General features: G+C 37.4%; 1 protein-coding gene across 1 annotated transcript in view; it reads left to right on the top strand.

Annotated features, from left to right (window-relative positions):
• LOC129375519 (voltage-dependent calcium channel subunit alpha-2/delta-1-like) overlaps positions 1–17,169 on the top strand; it is a 70,637-nt gene extending 53,468 nt beyond the window's left edge. Inside the window, exons 23-38 of the mRNA XM_055054655.1 lie at positions 541–601; positions 697–803; positions 3,114–3,198; positions 3,342–3,404; positions 3,878–3,981; positions 4,084–4,155; positions 4,521–4,588; positions 4,673–4,711; positions 4,813–4,884; positions 7,202–7,354; positions 8,361–8,413; positions 10,429–10,484; positions 11,412–11,538; positions 11,806–11,921; positions 12,440–12,522; positions 16,060–17,169. Of these exons, the coding sequence (XP_054910630.1) occupies positions 541–601; positions 697–803; positions 3,114–3,198; positions 3,342–3,404; positions 3,878–3,981; positions 4,084–4,155; positions 4,521–4,588; positions 4,673–4,711; positions 4,813–4,884; positions 7,202–7,354; positions 8,361–8,413; positions 10,429–10,484; positions 11,412–11,538; positions 11,806–11,921; positions 12,440–12,522; positions 16,060–16,182 (1,382 nt within the window). The 3' untranslated portion in view covers positions 16,183–17,169. The remainder of the gene's footprint in view (positions 1–540; positions 602–696; positions 804–3,113; positions 3,199–3,341; positions 3,405–3,877; positions 3,982–4,083; positions 4,156–4,520; positions 4,589–4,672; positions 4,712–4,812; positions 4,885–7,201; positions 7,355–8,360; positions 8,414–10,428; positions 10,485–11,411; positions 11,539–11,805; positions 11,922–12,439; positions 12,523–16,059) is intronic.
• The last annotated feature ends 3,906 nt before the right edge of the window (positions 17,170–21,075 follow it).

Raw genomic sequence — 21,075 nt, 5'->3', positions numbered from 1 at the left:
TTATTCAAAAGGCAAGCTATTTAGAAAATATCAAAGTAAGGTTTGACTATGCAAACTTTACTTTGCAAAGACCTTTGATATGTAGGTTTATCAAAGGCAGAGCAGTAAATAAATCTCAATAAAATACAAGATGTTTAACTGCTACAATGGGCTGCTGGTTTCATGCCACCTCCATTATTCTAAAAAATAATGGAGTTTTTTTATGAAGCTTTAAAAAACATTACAAAATGTAATTATGTAACTTATCAAAACTGTTCAACTTTGGGAAACAAACTGATCTGCAGATTGGAATAAAATGCCATCGTCCAAGTACCACATTGTGGTAAGAATTAATTAATCTGCAAACTGTCATTATGTGTTTTTCTTTAAATGTTTATGGGGTTGCTCTTCAAATATCTCTTTACCAAGAAGGTGTGACTTCTGCTCACTGCCAAAGGATTGTTAAAAATGTATTACTTTTTTTGTTATTCCCAGTGATGTCATCACAACAGCTTTATACTAACCTAACTGAATTAGTGATATTTATTCACTTATCTCTAGTTTCTGAGAGCCTGCTTGCAGACAAGTTTGATGAGTACGGGTATACATTTATTGCACCAAGGTATGTTTACATGTAACACATGTAAATCCTACTTTCACTCCCAGCATGACTGCCTTGACCGAGTATACCTACACATTTGATTCTGTTTTCCTCAGGATGTACTGCAGAGACTTGAAGCCGCCTGACAAGGAAACAAACAACACAGAGTACCTGATGGACTTCAACAATTATATTGACATCAAGACTCCAAACAACCCCATGTGTAAGTGCAATCATACTCTTTTCAGCCAGTGCTTTGCACGAAGAACCCTTTTCACACTTTATTGTACAACATCAACAAGCATATAGATAGGCCAATAAAATTTAATGAACATCATCAACGCTTCATCGCCCGCCACATTTTTTAATCCTCTTTGTAAAGTTGTTCAAGCTCAATCAGATTAGATGGAGAGATACTATAAACAAGCCTTTCCAAAAATTTAGGTATTTGTGGTTGTTGGGTACCACAATCCCCAGGAAAACCTTTGCAACTGTCTATTTTAATTGTTCAAACACCAAATATATGTTTAATCTGCATACATACACACAGAGGAGACTGTCTTGGCAACATCTACAGTCTTATGTCCGTTCTTGGGAAAGCAGTCAGTGCCAAGCAAAATGAATGCCACTCCTGCACTGGCCATTTTGCAAATACCAGCCGGTAGCATGTCAAGTATTATGTGAAGGTTTTTGTTTGTTTGTTTGTTTGTTTTTTTGTCATCCCACACTTTTGGGATGTAAGCTAAAAAGTTTATAGTTTTATTCTAGCAGAGCACCATCTTCTACATTTGCAGACGGTGAATGTGGAAGTTCGTCACATGGCGTGTGACGAACTCCAAGTGAGACTGGATTTGAATTCACCAATCTATTTGCTCTTGCTCTTTCTCAGGCCAGATTTGTGGATTGGTCCATTTGAGTTGTGGATGTCTGATGAAATCAAATGCCTAAAATAATTTCCAATATTTATGCAAACATTTCTTTATGAAACATATTCCATTTTCTGTCTTTTCAGTCAGAAAATGACAGATGTCATTTTGTGACATTTTTCACATAAAATTGCAATAAAGACTCATGTTGTTTTTAACAAGATAAAACAGGAAATAATGTGAATGAAACATGGGAATTTGTCTTTGCCACGTTTGCTTTAGCGTCGTAAATGAATCCCTGCCATCGTACTTTAAGCAATAAGCATTTAATGCGAGTTCTCCAAGTGACCATGCTCCCAAATCTGTCATTCCACTGAGTTTTGGCCGGATGGTTTGGTGTGCATGACCTGGCAAAGCTTTTTAATGTGGAACCCCCTCCCTTCATGTTACCTATTTGATGCTAACTCCAAAGATTTGACCATCACATGCCTGGCTGCACATGTGTGAGGCACATCGGCTTAGCTGTGACACACACGCACACAAGCTGGCTTTCTCGCTCACACACACACACGCCATCCAACCAGTTATATGCCTCCCACACCCCTCCTGTAGCCGCTCGACCTCATCCAATTACTGTGTGTTTGTGAAAAAGAGCAGGACACATGCAGCCCAGAGTGCGAGCAGAGCAATAAAACACAAATCAGGTCCGACGGACCTTCTCCGTGACATCTGACCAACGCATTACCATCCTTACCCTTTCTGGCATACTCTTATTGATATGAATTACCCATTTGTTGGCGCATTGAGCAAAGCAAAATGTTCCCTGGACATTTATAAAAGGGCTCTTTTATTGCGTTCCATTGTTTAATTTGATGGTTTGCATTTAAGGACTTACTTCAAACATCTCAACATGATCAATCCAATAAAACTTTTCACCCAGTTGAATTATTACCTCCACCGTTATTAGCTGCTAGTTTAATGGAGTCCACAGAGAACCACAAGGGAGAGCAGCGCGGCCCATGTGGAGGATTGGCGGCTCAGGAATCGTTACACGCTTTACGCGGTTAAGCCACTGCAGTGGCGAAGAAGTACATTAGGAATTCCTGGGCTGCCTTCAATAAAGAATCCCTAATGAAAACCACTGGATGGTGGGCTCGGAGGGGACCAAAGTGTTACACCAGCTGTTCTGTCTGATGTGTGAGGCGTGCCATAAAGACTGGGGGAGGTGGCGGCGGAGGTGTATCGGCGAACCCTGACGTTTATGGACTGGAGCGGGTCGATGGTGGGTTCAAAGAGCCAGGAACGGCCAAAAAAGGGGCAATCCCTTTTATCGCCTCTTATGTTTGTCATGTGGTCTTGTTGGATGTCTGCAAAAGTATTCTTTACACCTGCACCACTTCACCACCTACACCACAGAATTTTGAATAGCAAAGTTTTTTTTTTTCCTATAACTTTGCTCCCTTTTGAGCCTTTTGGGTGTTTTTAGTCCTGAGGTTTAATTATTTTGGTTGCCTGGAAATTGCAGAAAATGTATTCTGTTTAAGCTCACGCTCCACTTTTTTTAATCCATCTCATTTTTTTTCCAATATCTGTAATTATTCTTCAGTCATTTCATATTAAATTCTAAAATTGTAGATTTAAGTAATCTGCTTTTTTTTTCCACTTAGGTAACGTGGAGCTTGTAAACCGGCTTCTCCTTGATGCCGGCATCACCTCTGATCTGATCAAGATCTGGAAACAGAATGAGTTGCAGTGAGTAAAGCGGTCATATTTGCTGTTTGGTGATGCAGATGGTTTGAATATTTCAACATCACCTGTAAATGTCAAGCATGCATAAAACATATTCCAGGTTTTTGTTACCATGTTCTTATAGCTGCATTTTCCCTGCTTGTCAGGCAGGGTGTCACTGCCAGATTTGTGGCGACTGATGGAGGAATCACTCGTGTCTTCCCCAAAAGGTATTTAGGAAATGAGATTCACAAATTATTTTTTATTTTTTAGTTGATAGATATTTCTGAATGGCAGTAGGTTCATGTAACACCCTGTGGTAAGACTCAAAAGACAGATTGGCACTGCCATCTAATATCAGAAATCACATTTCCAAAGGATGCAATCAGAATCTTTTGATGTTACTGTAAAGTTTTAATATTTTGATGCTGATTTTTCGGTTCCCACTGACAAGTCAGAAAAACTTCAACCTCCTCAGCTTTTAAACGCATTTTCTTATTCACAAAATAGTGACAGGTAAAGGAATTTTCTCCCTTTGCCAAAATTTCTTGAACTGAAGTTTATAAAATTAAAAACATGTCATCTTAAAAATTCATGAATTACTGAAAGTACTACTGTGGACTTTGTAATGGAAATTCACTGCAACGGGATTGCAAGAACGTAAAATTTAAATTGTTTTTCAAAAAGTTTGCATGTTCAACAGCGCCGGGCTGGACTGGAAAGAAGAAGCAGAGACCTACGAGTCGAGTTTTTACAAGCGAAGTTTAGACAATGACGTGTACATCTTTACGCCAACACGCTGCAACGGTAAACCTGTCAAAAATCAGGCACTATATAATCTGACTTGCTTTCTAAAAAGATGCTTGTAAAAAAAAAAAAAAGATAAATTTTTCTGTCTCTTTCACACAGAAAGTGATAACGATGTCCTGGTGAGCCGAGCAGTAAACCTTGAAATTCGCAACATTACACTCAAGCCAGCTGGTAAGCAGCATTCTAATGTTTAAAACTGATTTATTTTTTGAAGCCTCTTTGCCTACTTACAGCGGTGCCTCTGTCTTGTTAGACACCTACATTTGCAACCATCGAACCAAAGTTTTATCATCCACAGTCACACTCTTATTTCATATCCGCCACCCCTCATTCATCTGTTTCTCCCTGCTCTCTAACACATACACAAACCACACATCAAGTCATCTCATCGCCTGTGATCTTTAGCCAAGTTTAATTTTCAGATTCAAAGAGTAAAGTTGACACAAAGGACCAGTATGATCTAGGATGTCTGTATTTTATGTTATGTTTCTCCTTCTTCTTCTTTTTTTTTTTTTTTTTTTTTTTTTTTTGCTCAGTTGTTGGTGTGAAGTTGGACATCTATGCGTGGATGGAGAGCTTCATCAACATCACTTACAGGATGAATGTAAGTAGATGTTTATCAGAATGAAGTGTTCAAGCATAGCTCAGTGTCAATGTTTGACCCTTTTCTGTTTCTCTGTGTTTGAAGTGCAAGGATGAAATCTGTGGTTGTAAGAAAGATGATCCGGTAAGAGTGGCTTTTATTATCTTTTTTTTTTTTAAATACATCTTTTGGGGTGTTTGAAACAACATAGTGGCGCATCTGCATAATCATTTCTGTGATTTCAGTATATAGACTGTGTCGTTCTGGACGATGGTGGATTCCTGGTGATGTCCAATCAAGAGGACTATGTCAATCAGGTGGGCCTTTGTATTTTAATTCAGAATTGCTTGACATCTTAGCAGTGTTAACTCAGATATCTGAATCTCTAATTTTCCAAAAGGTTGCAAGCTTCTTAAGTTTAATCCAGTGATAAGTTTATGAGATGCTTTTGACTAAATCTCTATCCACACTGCAAAAACACAAAATCTTATCAAGTGTTTTTGATCTAGTTCTAGAGCAATTGTCCATTTTATTTACGACATAAAGAAAAAAAATCTCATAAGTGGAATAACCTGTCAATGAACTAATACTTTTACTTCAATATTAAGGACTTATTAAAACGAGCTCCTGTGTCTTGCTGAAAAGTCATTTGCCTATTAGCACAGTTGAAATAAAACAAGACTAAGATATTTGTACTAGACACTACACCAAAAATACTTGGTAAGGTTTTGTGTTTCTGCAGCGTAAATATCATTATTATTACAATATTAGATAGATCAATTCTTTATAGGCCATTTAAAATAGACACAAATAAGTTAATCAAGGATATTCGGGTCCACATCAGGTTATAAATGTATTTTTAATTTAATACATTTTTATATGAAGACATCCAAAAAAAATCAACATGGACCATTTTGTCTATGAAACACACCTGATCACCTGAATTATATAAATGTGCAATATATGTTCTGTTGCTATTGTGGTAATGAGACTTATCTATTTCTTCACAAACTTGCTTATTTTGAAAAAAATATGTATTTGGTGGAGAATCGATTTCTGGGCAGTTTTCATTAATCATTGCTCCTATAAGCAGGACCAAGCTTTCATCTTCAACTTTACCATTGTAATCAAATATCATTTAGTATCAATTTGCCTTTCGAAATGCAAACACTTGTACTCTTGAAGCTGCTTCAATGGATTTTGACCCAATTTACACACACACACATGCAAACGCAACCACAGAAAACATAGCGACAACACCCCTGTTTTCTTGCGCTAAATGCTAACAGTGGACCACTGATGTCATTTGAGAAAATCTTTTTTTTTTTTTTTTCTTCATGCAGCTTTGACTCTGTCCTAATCAGGGCTGGGTGTCCGTTGGATAAATCAGCTGTCCTCTGATGTTTGGCAGCCGTACTAAAAAGCCAGCAGCCTTGTTTGTAGAGGCCTGTGCGCGCTCAATCATATTTCCTTGAGGAGCAAAACTTCTTTCCCACTTTATGACTTTCTCTCCCCAGCTCATTCCTTTTCATAATCCTAAGTACCTTCTGGGAGTCTGCAGCCGGCGAGGCTGAGATCGTTAATTCATTATTTTCTCTTGCTGCGCTGAGAAAGAGTAGAAGGCTCTCGTTACCTTATGGATTGGAAGATTTATATATCGTTTGCCTAGAAAGTGGAAAGCTTGTGTGGAGGGGCCGCTTGTTAACAGTGACCCTACAAAGTGGAAGGAAAAGGATAGTTTGCATTTCCTAAAGTGCTCACACATGCATTTAAGCACATGTGCAACAAGATACTTACTGTATGTGAGAGCTCCCACCTGGATACATGCGTACTTAAACACTTTCGAACACGCAGTCATGTCACACCTCTGAGATTACAGCTGCTTGATGGACTGTTTTCACTATATTGTAATGAAGTCTGTCATCCTGGTTTCAGTGTCTGTGAAATCCCTGTTCAACCATGCTGTATATACATTGTATTAAGGAAATGGCTGTAATGCTTTAACATTTACTTAGAACTGCAAACTTCCAGATATTTTTGATCTGGAATTGCACCTCGTAAGACAAAGCTGTGTTGAATTTCAAAGTAGAAAGAAGCTTTGAACATTTCTCATATTTTTCTTACTAAAATGGAAGGAGGATGACAAACCTTTCAAATTTTTAAACAACTGAACTGACAGGCAGGGTAAATTCAGTGATAATCAAGGAAGTAGCCAATAAACTGATGGTAACTCTGCAGAATATTTCCATCCTGCACTCCACAATCTGGAGTTACTACTTGCAAAAACCCTTCCCTAAAAGAAAGTAAAATGCGAAGAAGTTCATAGATCATGAATTCTCAGTCTCAGTAAAGTCAGGTTTTTCTACAAGGTGTACTTTATAGGTGTTTTTCTCATTCCAAAACAATTTAATTGGCCTTTGTTTCTGAAATTGTTTTCCCCTGTAAGTTTTGAGGTCACGCAGTCACACACCGGGAGACTTTGCCTCTGGGCCTGAGGCAAATTTTCAGTCTTCTACTCCGTTTTTGTTTGGAATCAAGTTTCTTTTTAAAAACTCCGTGCCATGAACCCTGCACTCTCCATCGAGAGTGAAGCGAATACCGAAGGAAACTCTTCCTCCCTGTGCCCAACTTTAGATTGGCTGTTTCTTTGGTGTCATCGACCCTGACCTCATGAGAACTCTGGTCAACTCGTCGCTGTTCACCGCCAAGAGCACCTACGACTACCAGTCTCTCTGTGAGCCCAAGAGAGAGAGCAAAGCGGCTGCAGGCCTGCGATCCATTTATGTGGTGAGTTACACAAGCCAGAGACCGTCCACACAAAACACCCAGGGCCATGTTCACACCTTTCCATATCCATACATGTTCTTTTTACTAATTTGCGTGCATGAGCAGAGAGATGAATGCAAGTGTAACGATTTGAACTTATATTTGCCCGCTCACACACACAAAGGTCATCAGTCACCAGGGAGCCATAAATCTGGATATAGCAAATGACGGGATGGAGGGGGTGGGGGAATAGAGAAACATGGTGAAAAGTGTTTGAGTGGGAGTTGCTGTAACAGTAACAAGATTAGGTGGTCTAATGTGTTTGAGTAACACATGGGGAAATGCAGAAACAGGTACTGCTTTACATCACTTCCAGAACGCACAAATTGGAGCAAAACGGCGCAGATTGCATGCAGAGATCACAGCGACAGCTGAGTTTCTCTGGGTGCTTCAAGGTTCAGACAAAAGCTGATTCCCAGGAAAGAAAAAAAAAAGTGTTTACCGTCCTCATCAATGGACAGATGAAAATGTGCAATTTCCCGTCCTGATCTAAAATGTGTACAAAACACTGGATTGATCAGGATAGGATGAAAGGCATATTCAGTGATCAAAGGCCCCTTCAGCGGTGGGTGATGCCTGTAACACGGTCGGTTTAAAAACTCCTTGATGACTCAACCTGCCATCAACTGGAGTGCAGGAATACGGCAGCGACTCTCCAAAACAAGGCTCTCGCATGCTAACCCTAATCAAAGCAGCATGTTGGCTCTTTCCCTCAACCCATTGGCTACTTTGTTTTCTTGCCGGTGCTTTGTTTGCATATTTACTCTTGCATCTGCTCAGGAGAACTGCGTTCTAATTTCCTCAGAGAAGAGAAGAAAATAAAACTCTTTGGCTGGGCCTGTTGGTATTTGTGCCTTATAAATCTGAGCAGCCACTGTGAAAATAAACAGGATGTGCCTAGGATGATTTGTTAAACTCTTCATTCACTGTCTGTTTTTTGATATTTGTTTCCCTGTGCCTCTTCTAGCCCACAATAGCAGATATATTGAATTTGGGATGGTGGGCGACAGCTGCAGCCTGGTGAGTCATTTTTAGTTTATTTTTCCCTAATATGGATGCAATTAGATTCATTCCCCTCCCCCTTTTTTCGTACAAATTCAAACATCTTAAAGCCAACATTGTAAATCCTTCAGTCCAGTTCGTAATGAAAAGCAGCCAAGGATTTGTTCCTCCAAATGCACATACAGTATAGCATCTGTTTCATAGATAAATTGTTCCCAAGATGGTTAACATTCCACAAAATCTTCCATTGATTTGTGCTCCGTCCCACTGTCTTGATGTCATCACCAGCTTGTATTACAATATGTCCTGTAAAGCTGAATTTGAAGGCCACAGACAGTGAGGCTGTATTCACAGCCAAAACCTTACATTCATATGTTTTTAATTGGAAAAAGACGCAATTGAGCCTTTGAGTCACTTTGTTGCTAGTTTGCAGTTTGGTTTGGACGACTTTTATTTGCGTACAAAATTTTGTTTGAACTTTCCGGCTAAATCGCAATAAATAACCAAATCAAAAAATTTAATTTCATGAAGTGGAACTTGTATCTCGAATAAAATTGTTTTATTGTCTTTAGCCATAAATTTTGATATCTATGAGATTTCCAACCAATGAAAAAACCCACATTCAGTTTCTCAAAAAAGTAAATCTGTACATATAACTAATAGAGTAAAACAAACAAGAATTTCTGTAGAATGTAACTCGAAGTGCTTGGCAGAAAAGTAACAAAAAGAAACTGAACCAATGCATTAAAAGTATAGCTGTAAGACCAAAGCGGTACATAAAAGAACAATGAAATGCATATCATGAACAAATAACTAGGTCAGTAAGAATAAACTGATAAAAAATGTTTTTAGTCCTGATTTAAAGAAGCCATCAGTTTCTGCTCATTTCATGTTTTCAGGGAATTTATCCTTTAGCTCAGCACCATGGAAACTAAATGCTGCCTCACCTGGTTTGTATTTGGCCCTGGGAACACAAAACAGGTCTCTGATAACCTGAGGGGGGTCCATATGGTTCCTACTTGACCATCAATTGAAATGTATTGAGGCCTGCATTCAGAGCCTTACAAACCAACTTTATTATTTTACAAATAGTCGGTGCAGTGATTTAGGGGCTAGTAACCAGATTTTTACCCCCCGGTGGGGCCAGGACTCTTGGAGCAGCAATTAGAATGAGCTACAGCTACCCAATTCTTATTTTATTTTTATTATTTTAGCTTCATTTTTTTTTTTTTTTTTTTACAATTATCTGTATGGACACTATTCCTAAAATATATACTTATTCTGACATGAATCCCATTATAATGGAGATACTTTTAAATTGGTGACAGGTTGAGATAATTTACTTTCTGTGGATGTCAAAATTTAGGTGTAACTCTTTAGCTACAGCCAGTTGCTGTTGTTTTTTTGTTTGTTTGTTTTTTTTGTGGTCGCGGGTGGGGGTCGGGGGTTGTATGTCTTAGAGATTTAATCATATGGTCATTTGTTCTGTAGTTTGGTACCAAAATGGTTGCTGTTTATGTATTTAGAGAGATGAAATTCTGACAGATCCACTCATGCGTTCTCTCATTGACTCAAAAAAATATATAGTTGTGTTTCATCAGCTAGCAATTATAAATTTTATTTTATTTTTTTTAATATTCTATCATTGGGCATCTTGGCAAAACATTGATAGTGATAAAGCAATGGTCAGGTTCTACAAGGCCCAAGAGTAAAGACTTGTAGAACCTTTCATGTAATTTTTTATTATTTTTTTCTCAGATTTAGGACTGCCAAGTAGTCTTGATTTGCACATTGTGACCAGTGCAAGATACCGTCTTTATTTTTCAGGAGAAAAATAAAGACGGTATCTTGCCATAATAATCAAAATTAACAAAAAATATTTGCTTGAAATATTTGTGACTAATTTATTTTTGAGTTTCACCATTTGAACTAAGTTACAATTTGTATTCTAAATGATTGAGATACACCTTTGAATTGGTTGAAATATTTTGATTGCTTAATATTCTGTCTTTTGAACTTGTCTTTGCATTTAGGTCAATTGTGCAACAGTTGCTGGTCAGCATCACGTTCCCAAATTTTCTGGATGCAGGTGAGTGTGTTTGATTTAATTTTTAAAATGCTTTCCTAACTTTAAATCTGGGTTTTTGGTTCATTAAAAAGGGCTTTGAAGCTTTAAGTTAGATGATGGCTCAGAACTCATCCATCAGATGTAAATGGTTTGTTACAGTATTGCTTTTGGGCTCATACTTATTTTGTTCTTGAAATTAAACATTGTAAACTCAATCAAACCCTCCTCTTGGGATAGATTCGATTGTTGTACATGTGAAGCAGATACACGAGGTGCCGGGTTTAGTGTGGATACAAATGAAGTATCAGAACTGACGGATCACAAACGACTTCAGAACAAAGCCTGAAGAACAGGCTCGTCTGTCTTGTGATGAAGATGTTCCCTTGTTGGATTAATTCTCTTTCCTGCCATATGGATCCAGTTTTGGTTTAATAAAACACAGTTCTGAAGTAAGTTTTCTGTTGCCACTTAAAATTTGTGTCACGACTGAATTTTACAAGCAGAAATTTGCAGGAAGCACATGTTCTTTATTTAGTTTTATTTTTTTGTGAATATGTTCTTGTTGGCTGTTGTAAACGTTACTTTGGTTCCAGAATAACATGTAGAAAATAACATCTTTGCTGCAGGAATCAGAATTTGCAAAGGAACAGTATAACATGGACATCTTTACATGCTTAATAAATATATTCGAATTCGAGAGTTGGATTTTTATAAATTTACTGTGAAGTTCTCACTGCAACAAAAAATTATTTAAAAGCTTTTGACATATTAAATTTGTTGGCATCTGTAACGTTACAGCCATATTTGTTTCTTCTTTGCTCCTACAGTAGCCTGTAGTCTACTGGTTGAAAATGTAGCTCCACATATGTGTTGTTATCTAAGCTGATTATATCGTTGCAATTTTTAATCATAAAGTCAATTTCTACATGCTCTCCAATCACCCGACAGCTGAAACGGACGATCAACTGTCGGATGCAATGTCTAAGGAGGTGTGCATCACAGAGCAAACGCAGTACTTCTTTGAGAACAATGAGTCATCATTTGGAGGCTTGTTTGAGTGTGCAAACTCCACCAGGTAAAGTGTGTCACACAACATATCTTAGATTTATTATTTCCAAAATTTACTTGTTTGGAATTGCAATCAATTCTAGTATAGTTAGTCTTGCAGGCAGAAAAGAAAACAAAAAACATGAGGCACCATTCCTGCATCTTCCTCTGTATCCGTTTTGGGTTAAATTTTCCACTTCCCACATGTCCTGTGAGGATGTTTTAGAGAGACTGTGTCTTTCCTCGACTCAGGCTCTGAGTCTCATCTCTCTTCTGTGTATCTTCTCTTTTCTAGGCAATACCTGGCTGAAAAGGTGCCAAATACAAACCTGGTCTTGATCATTAGTGACAGACAACAAGGCAACAGCCAGTCGTGTGGATTGGGGCCGTTAATACAGGATGAAAAGCAGTGTATCCTTTAAAAAAAAAAAAAAACTTTATACAGCAGAGTATGTGTGCATTTACTTCAGTGAACAGGTGTTTAAGAAAAACTTGTGCAAAGACGGTCGTAATAAGAGCAATAAGTTCCCGCCACAACTGACTTTTCCAAATTAGCACAAATTTCCTATTGGCCTGCTTTGTGTCTTTGTCTGTATAGCACATGGCCGAGAGATCAGTCTGCCAAGAAGCTTACAAACAAATCTAAGATGATCTTTCAAACACTCAAGCCTGCATTCAATTATGGAAGGAGCTTCTTGGAAAACCCAATGGACCCAATATCTCCATGACGCCTGCCACGTCATGGAGATATTGAGCAATGTGCTCAAAATCTACGTTTTAAATATTTGATGTTCTTTCAGGTCATTTGGTTTGTAGCATAGTCTGCTGCAATCAGAGCTTTCCATATGAAGAGAATGGATTTTTTGTTGTTGTTTTTTTTTTGCTGAAGCACTCTTTAGTTGTTATGGTTTCTTATCCGACTCTCTTAGCTGCTGGGCCGGATCCTTGTAAAATGGCTCTTAGTCCTCGCTTCAGGAAAGGCCCAACAGATTGCTTTGATAAAACTGAGCACGTAAGTTATTTTTATTATCTTTTTCGTCAGATCACTGACAAATGTTTGTTTTGTCTTCAAAAGTATTAATTTTCTGTACATTTTTTCTCAACACATGCACAATTTCCAAAAAAAAGATCATAAGAAAGAGAATCTTTAGAAGACTGAAACAGCATACAGTGACTGTTTTTGTTTTTCTTCTTTTATTGAAGTTTTCTCTTCCTTTAATAGCACACACATTTGAAAATAGCTTAAACAGCGGTATTCTGTAAACGGTGGGTTTATAGCTGTCCGATGCTGCAGGAAATAGGACATATGAGGGCAGTTAAGGTAAATCAAGACCTACGGTAAGTTTGTGAGCTGTTGAAAGACGCTAGAATTTGCCACAGAGTTGAGTGGAAGTGCAGGTCCAGGTGATAACTCCCGGTGAGTAGTTCTGCAGTTTCCCAGTTTCAAATTGCATTTTGTAATTTCATCCACAGATGATTCATAGATGTTAGAAACTTTCATTTAACATCTGAAACATTGGAATTGGAAATAGAAAGGATACATATTACAGTTCTTGCACATATTCCATATCATGTTAAGAAGTTTAGAAATTTGAAGAATCTCCAACTTGATATGTGTATCCAGCTATGGACTCTTCATCTGTCCGTCTATCAATCTCTCAATCATCCACACTGTAATGCATACAACATATAGTTTGTCCTCCATCTATTCAAGTCATCAAGATTGATTATTATAAGTTAAACAAACATACAAAAATCTAATTTGTTCCTCTGTTCATCCTACCATTATCAATCTATTGGTTGCTTCGTCCATCCATCCACCCACCACTTTTTTTTTATTGACAGGTTGGTTATTTAAAGGGTTGCCATTGTAGGAAAAAAATGTCTTCTTTCTCTTTACTTTTATGTTTAAGATTATTAAAAATCAACTCAGTAAAATATTTTTAACTCACTAGAAAAAAAATTGTCTGAAGGGGCTTTGGTTTAAAATTTACCAAAGTGGTTTTTTAAGCCTGTAAAAGTGCGAAGGAACCCTGATATAGACAAAAGTAAAAAATAAAAAAAATACTGTTTCCTGTTTGACTTTCACCCCAAAAATGAAAGGTATAGCAACAAATTAGAGAAAATGAAGCCAATTCCAGAATAATGTTTAAGTTTATTGGAAAAAAAGGAAATTCCTCTCATTACGTTTCGCTGAGTATATTATGGAGGATATAGTCTGTCACTATCTTCACCTGATGCACGTCACACTTTCTTGTTTCCCAAAAGAGAGGTCCGTGTGACGGTTTCCCATGCCGAGATAAACAGTCGGATGTTCTAAGAATTAATGAATATCTCGGCCAAACAAACATTTTTCTGAGCTGCACAGAATCTTTGCGTGTGAAACCTCAAGGCTGGAGCACTCCATTTATTTTGATTCTATAGTCCTTTTTCCAGTGTCAGTTTGACATTCTCACAAATGATCTCCTACGCCTGCTTTGTCTCTCTCACTCACACAAATGCAAACACTCACCCACGCACTAACTCTTATTGCCTCTTAATTGAACGCATCTGACTGTTTTTTTTTTTTTTTTGTATTTTTTGATATGCATCTTTCACTCTGGAGCTTTCTGCTTATGTTTGATTTCTCACTTTGACCTTTTGCTGCATGATTCACATTCTCTGCTTTCTCTCTGTCCTGCTTTGTGATTGTCTGTCGATGGTTAGGATGAGGCCATGTGCCGAAGGAGCGCTGGCTCCCCATTGGCTTCCTCTCTGCTCATGTTACTGCTGCCACTGTTCATGTGCTGTCTCGGGTCAGTCGCGCAAAGCAAGTTCTCCGTCTCTCATGAACATCCCGTTACTTTCTGACACTGAATCTAACCGTTTTTGGCTTTCATGTCTTGTACTTTTTTTTTTTTTTTCCCTAGTCCTCAGTTTGTTTTCCTACCCTTATCTCCTCTCCTGCTTTTTTCAAATATCTGCTCTGTTCCATGACTTCATGCCTTTTTGCATTGTTTTCCCACACTTGTCCTCATCGCCTGTCACTCGCTCATATTATACTACTGTCTGACTTCATCTCCTTGTCTCTGTCTGTCTCTCCTCAATATATTCCCCATCTCACCTGACTTTGAACTGCAAACCATGCTCTTTGTATCTTTCCTCATCTATCACTATCTGTCTTGAGGTACAGAGACTCCTGTGCCGCTGGTGACTCTTGACATACCCAGACACCAGCAAAAACAGATCACTCACCTCTCATTTGCAACCACATATTCATGTTTCTCAACTTGGTTTCCATTTGCCAAAAAGCTTCAAAATTGGCTTTTACTGTGGTATGCATACATATAAAGTTTGGTCATAGTGGTTTGAAAAAGTACTTGCACAGAATTGCAAGTTCTCAAAGGTATTGCATACAGTTTTTCACATTTTCATATTAAGTTCCAATATTTTTTTATGTTTTACTTGTGCTCCTCAATGGACTATCTAGTTAGAAAACTGCTACTTTTCTAATTCTCTATAGACATGAAGCTTGTCAATAGGGAACATAAGGAGGTTCAGTCTCAAGTGCGATGTTTAATTTCAACCTTATTTATAATGACGCCAAAGCTTGTATTTATTTAACATATTTTCTTACACAGTAAAATTAGTGAACCACTGTCCTAATTCACAAATCCCCCTCATCATGAACATTTAAATTGTTAAAAGCTACCAAAAAAATTTAAAAACCAATGAGAACAATGTCGGAAGCTGTTGGAGAGGAGACGTCTGCAAACATTTAACCTTTTAAATAATAAATATCATTGATACAAGTTGTGATTTCAGGGGTAACTGTAGAACGTCACACTTATTCATAATTTGTGTTACTCCACCAAAGTCCTGGTTTGTTCACATCAACATTCTGCAGCTCCAGTCCTCGAGGGCTGGTGTCCTGTGACTTTTGGATCCATTCCTGCCCTAACACACCAGAATCAAAAGACTGACATTCCGCCTTGGTATGTCAGCAAGTTTCACAAAGTCTTTGTCACAAAACATTCATTTTTGTTAATGATGGAGGACCCAAACGATGCAGGATACCGGCCGTAAACGGGAGTTGCAGACCCCTGCTCTACATCCTCAACAGCTCCTCAGTCCTACTGTCCCGCGGCTTTTCTTTTTGTTTTCTTCTGCTGCATCGCATGTGAAAACATTTTAAATAACTTAACGAGTTATTGAGTGATGTTCAGCGTATTGAAGCAGTCAAACATGAAAGAACTCAGGAAAGTGTGCTCTTAAGAACATGGATGATTCCCTGTACATGAACCATCTGTTCTCAAAACTACTGTCATGACAAGAACACGTTTTTGGTTTTCTTTCACTTTGTGATTTATTTAAAGTTTAGATGGCTCCAGATACTCTTGATTTAAATTATGACATGATGACTAAATACATCTTTAGAAATTAATCCACTCCAACTTACTACTCTTTCAACAGACAGCAGTAGCTCGAAAGTCTGATTCAACACAGCAAGTTTAAACATTTTCAAATTATTAGACAACTTTAAGTATTTTTTTTTTCTTCTTCCTTCCAGGAGGAGGACCCAGACTGTGGCGGGGTGTCCTGCCTGACCTCCTCACTTTGGCTGATGGTGGTCAGTCAGGTGGTGTTGCTCTGGGCTGTGACTGATTCCAGGCACTATGCCATCCCATCATGACCTCAGAAAAACATGATCTAGCCCTTTACCTTCACTCCCACCAGATGAACAAAATGGCTACCAGCATCCAGAGCTGCCACCCAAAGCAAACAGCTGCTCGGAAAAAAAAAAAAAAAAAATTAATTAATTAAAAAAGAAGAGACTGAATTTCTTGTTTTCAATTCAGTGTCTCAAAGTGTCTTCATTTGGGTGATGTGGACGAAAACATTTGTCGGAGGACAAAAGGGAAAGTGATTGGACTTCAACTATGACACTTGTTTCTTCAGCTGAGAAATGAAGATATTCATCGTGATTACCAACTTTCCAACAAAATCTGTTTGTCTCTGAAAGAGATCGTTTTAAGCATTGGTTCAGTGGCATGCATCATGAGTGGAGTGGCTCGACTATCAAAGAGACAGAGTAATTTTTACCAGGAAGAATATTATCTTTAGCCAGAATAAAGGTTAAGAAATGACTTGCAGTGCTTAGTGTTTTTTCTGATTTTCAACTTTCTACAGCAGAAGCAAAGATGTACTTTTTTTTATTTTATTGTCCTAGAGATACTTTGAGAGAATACCACATTTTCGCGATGTCTCTAACAGTCTGATTTTCCACTGGCATAACCCATCTCCCGAGCGGAAACCATATCCATAACTACGTTTATTCACAGAAGCCAACTCCTCTACTGCCACAGAGCGCGCGTTTATGGGTGTTGAGTTTTAACGTTCGAGTTAATTTTTGAAATTAGCTCTGGAGTTATGTGTTTGAATTTTTGTTTTGTTTTAGGATTGTTCCAGGGTAGTCTTTGTTGCCATAGCGCACATTAACCAATCAGGATCTCGTGTCCTCTGTGGTTCAGTGGACAAAATGTCTAGTGCCATGTGGACTGTGTGACTCAGACAAACCCTCTGTAGGCTGTAGCTGCTCAATGGAGTGTACTGTTGACTATATTGACTCATGTATTGGTTATTTGAGTGAAGTGTCATGCATTAAAGAATCTGAATGAGGGGTAAGCAACATTTTCTCTGGTCATAAAGGCTACATTTATATATATATTTTTGCTGTTGCCGTATAATTCTACTGCCTGCACTGATATCCAAGTGCATGTTGGTCTCTTCAATTATTTTATAGTCCTGTTTCCGAAACTGATCTCTCTGTGGAAATTCAATGGAGGACAGAAAAAAAGACGTCTTAGATCATTTTAGGTTCTTTTTTTAATGTTTGAAAGTTGCAAATGTTTCTCAGCGGTAGCAAGAGTTCTGCATTCAGAAATAGAGCAACACTTCCAACTGTCCAGAAAGTGTTTTCCCCTTTTTTTAAGAAAGGCAAAGTAAGTTCACATTGATTGACATAGCTACTACTTAATAAACCAGGTTTTAATTTACGTTTGTCAGGAGTTTAGCAATTGGCCCATTTAATAGATTAAATTGAGTATTCTAATGATTTGCTTATTTTTGCAGTTCTTTGGTTACATGCTATTCCTGTTTCTTTAAATTACCTATAGTACATCAGCATTCTTAATTCTTTTGACTTTCATTTATTTTATTTTTTCTTTTCTTTTCAAAAACGGGCTGCTGTTGAGGACATTTTAGTTTTTTGTGCCTTGTTCTTACATTTGTCAAGATATCTTATACGCCTCAAAATTTTAACATTTATCACATTACAGCCGCAAAAATCTGTTTTTTTGTACATTTCTACTTATTCTTCGCCCTCAAGTCAATGCTTTGTTGAAGCTCCTTTTGCTGCAATTACACTTAAAAAGAGAATTCCCTCCCGATCTCAAGTCTTTTGGTCTCTAGCAGGTTGTCCTGCCTGGACTCATTCTTTTAATCTTCCCATTAAGTCCAACCAACTTCCATGTCTTTAGTAAAGAAATGTCCTTACAGCAGGTTGGGTTCAGATTGAAGTGCTACTTTTCTACAAAGGTGGATTATGTTGATTAATCTGTGAGGTCTGAAAGCCTGGGGTCGCTTTGGTTTTCACCTACAGATATAGCATTAATGTTCTGAATACTTATGCTGATGCATTTAGTTTTATGAATACATGTTTTGTTTCTGCTTCCTTCCACCTCATCTGTACACTACAGTGGCGTGTCAAAGAAATTCACAGTTCAATACATAGATGTTTGTGATTTGCACGCTGACAAAATGTGGCAAAATTCAAGGCTTATGAATATACTTTCCAGACACCCAGTTTATGCAAAATACAACTTTATATTTAAAAAAAATATAAGTTTATTTATTGAGGCCACTTTAAAAGTAAACAGAAGTATAATCTTATTTTTTAGAAGAATTAATTTCATGAATGCACTAATTGAACATTGCTTCTGAGCAAAACAAATCTGCCAGCTTGTTGAGTGAAAACAAATCAAGTGTCGGCCTTTGAGAGCCACATTGGAAATCTGGGCTTCCCACAAGACTAAGCGTGTCAGAAATGATTTGTTTTTGGTTACTAATTTATGCATTTGTAATGTCAGGAGGATTTATGGACTATACCCCAAACAGGCTGGAGGTCGTGCATCATAACCGAGCTTTAAATTCTCCTCATGAAAACGTTCTTTTAAAAACAACAAAAAAACTTTACTTGATGCTTTTTCTTTTCTTTACATGCAGTTTGAGAATCAGGAATTTGTTGATCTCCCTGCGAAACTGATGCGTGGTTAAAAAAGTAATGCATGTCAGTCAGATATAAGATGATTCGCCATTGTGTACTCTTTAGTGGCTGATGACGCATATAAAATAACTGACGCTGCCAGTGTCGTTACATTTGAAAATGATCCCTCCTGTTCACATTTTACATCAGATATTCTGTTAGAAACTGAATATCCAGTGGCTCTGGGAAAAAAAAAGTTTGTCATGCACTTGAAAGGGGTTTTGTGTGCAAGTATAAGATGCATGAGTGCAGTAATAATTTTTATGTACTGATCAAAAAAAAAAAAAATTGGACAATTTGCTTTCTTTCATTTTTAACCATGAACATCTTTTGATTTTCAGTTGATTAGTTCATAAGCAAGGATTTTATTTCTGTGTGACAAACATTTGTTGGCGACAGATGAGTGAGTTTTTGGCATTATCATAAAACCAAAACTCATATAATCATCCACTTTGCAGGCTGATTGAGGTGAACTTTTCATTCTGAAGGTATTTTCTGTAACTTTAGACTTCTAACAACATTGTAGTTACAACTGTACCTATTCACCTCTTTAACCATCAGAAAGTGCCATATAGTTGAGCTTGTATTCTCTTGCGGAGAACCTATTATGATATAGCATTTATGCAATGTTACTGAGGCACGACTGAAGTATGTGAAATTATATCCCTGTGCTGCATGGAGACGGCTGATAAAATCTGGTGTGCTTCTGCTTTTTTAAAATGTGTAGCCTTGGAAAGCTTTGTATCGTTGTCGAGCATTTATCCACTGTATAACAAGGTATGATCAGCTAACACTGCCCTCCTCTTGAGGAGACAGCATTTGGCTTTACTGCATACAAAAAAAAACTAACTTATGATATTTAGATTATAAGTCAGATCTTAAGGCAATCAAACTGACTGACTGCCTTCCATGATTTATAGACTATACCAGTTGTTTAGCCCATTTACTACAAATTGGAAGTTGAGCAATTGATTTTTTAGAATCAATTGCTCAACCACTCAAAATGTTTTCCTACAATTTATTTCTTAAACTTGCCGCTGATGGGCTTCCTTCCTACGATGACAAAAACTTCATGATACATCTGTCCACATTTTAGCATCACTATGAAGTTTAAAGTTCTGGTAATTGCTTATAAAGAAGCACTATTTCAGTGGTAACTTGTTTACATGCTCTGGCTAATATGCTTATCTGCACTGGAGAACATGCTTAGCTGTACCATTAAAAAAAAAAAAAAGCATAAAAGCAAAATTGCTCTTTTGTTAATATAATGCGTAATAGTTTGCTGTGTTGCACTTTTTAAATTAACTTTGTACAGATTTTTTTTTTGCGAGCAGATAGCTAATCAATTAGCTGTCGAGCTGCAGCAGGGAGTGGGTGTTTTGTCTTTTCATGTCTGTGTTGAAAGCAATAGCAGTGCATATTTTTTTAAAAAAGTGTTAATAATTTACTTTTTTCTAAAAGGCTATGGAGGATTGTTTTTTTATGTTTTGCCTCATAAAATGGAGCTCAGCAGAGATTAAATGTTCCTAATTAATTTTTAGCTATAAGCATTTTCTGACAACTCCTTTGGACTTCTCAAGCGTGGTGTTAAACTTTTTTTAGAGATGTTGGAATGCGTTATATATAGTATAAATATACCTCTTATTAAAGATTAATGATATTATCCATATTCACAGCTTTTGCAGATAAAAGTCACCTTTGTTCATTTTCTTAAGTGTCCTGGCTTTACATACAGCTGTCTATTAAAGACTACCTCGTTTCTACCAAAGATGTCTTCGTGCCAGTACCAGTGTGTGCTCAGAGTATTTTTAATTAGCCTGAATATCATATAGACTGAAAGTTTTGGTTTTGTTGTTCATCATGTAAACCTGCTCTTATTTGTCCAATTGCCCAAGCCATTAATACACCAAATGACGCTACAACAAGCTTTCTGGTGTTAATCCCACAAAGTGACTAAGAGTAGGCAAAGAAACATTGCAGATTGCAATACAGAAGTCTTTGAGAGGTTTTACTTTATCCTCAAAAATTTAATTATTAATTTAAGTGTAATGTAGATATTGGCAGATAAAAGTCTTAACTTTATGTAATTAAACTTGCACACAGTTCAATTAAGCCCTGCTTTTTAGTGCAGCAAAGTGATACTGCATGTCATCCCTATTAGCCTAAATGTTTTGATTAGTGCTGTGATTGTGTCTAAATGAAATTACTCTCTGTGTTCTGGACAATTCAGTTTCCTCAGTCTCCTTTGACATGACGAGATGC

The sequence above is a fragment of the Poeciliopsis prolifica genome, unplaced genomic scaffold (assembly GCF_027474105.1).
Source record: "Poeciliopsis prolifica strain line A6 unplaced genomic scaffold, Auburn_PproV2 SCAFFOLD040, whole genome shotgun sequence".
Classification (NCBI taxonomy): domain Eukaryota; kingdom Metazoa; phylum Chordata; class Actinopteri; order Cyprinodontiformes; family Poeciliidae; genus Poeciliopsis; species Poeciliopsis prolifica.
This window is presented reverse-complemented; position numbering and strand designations above follow the sequence as displayed.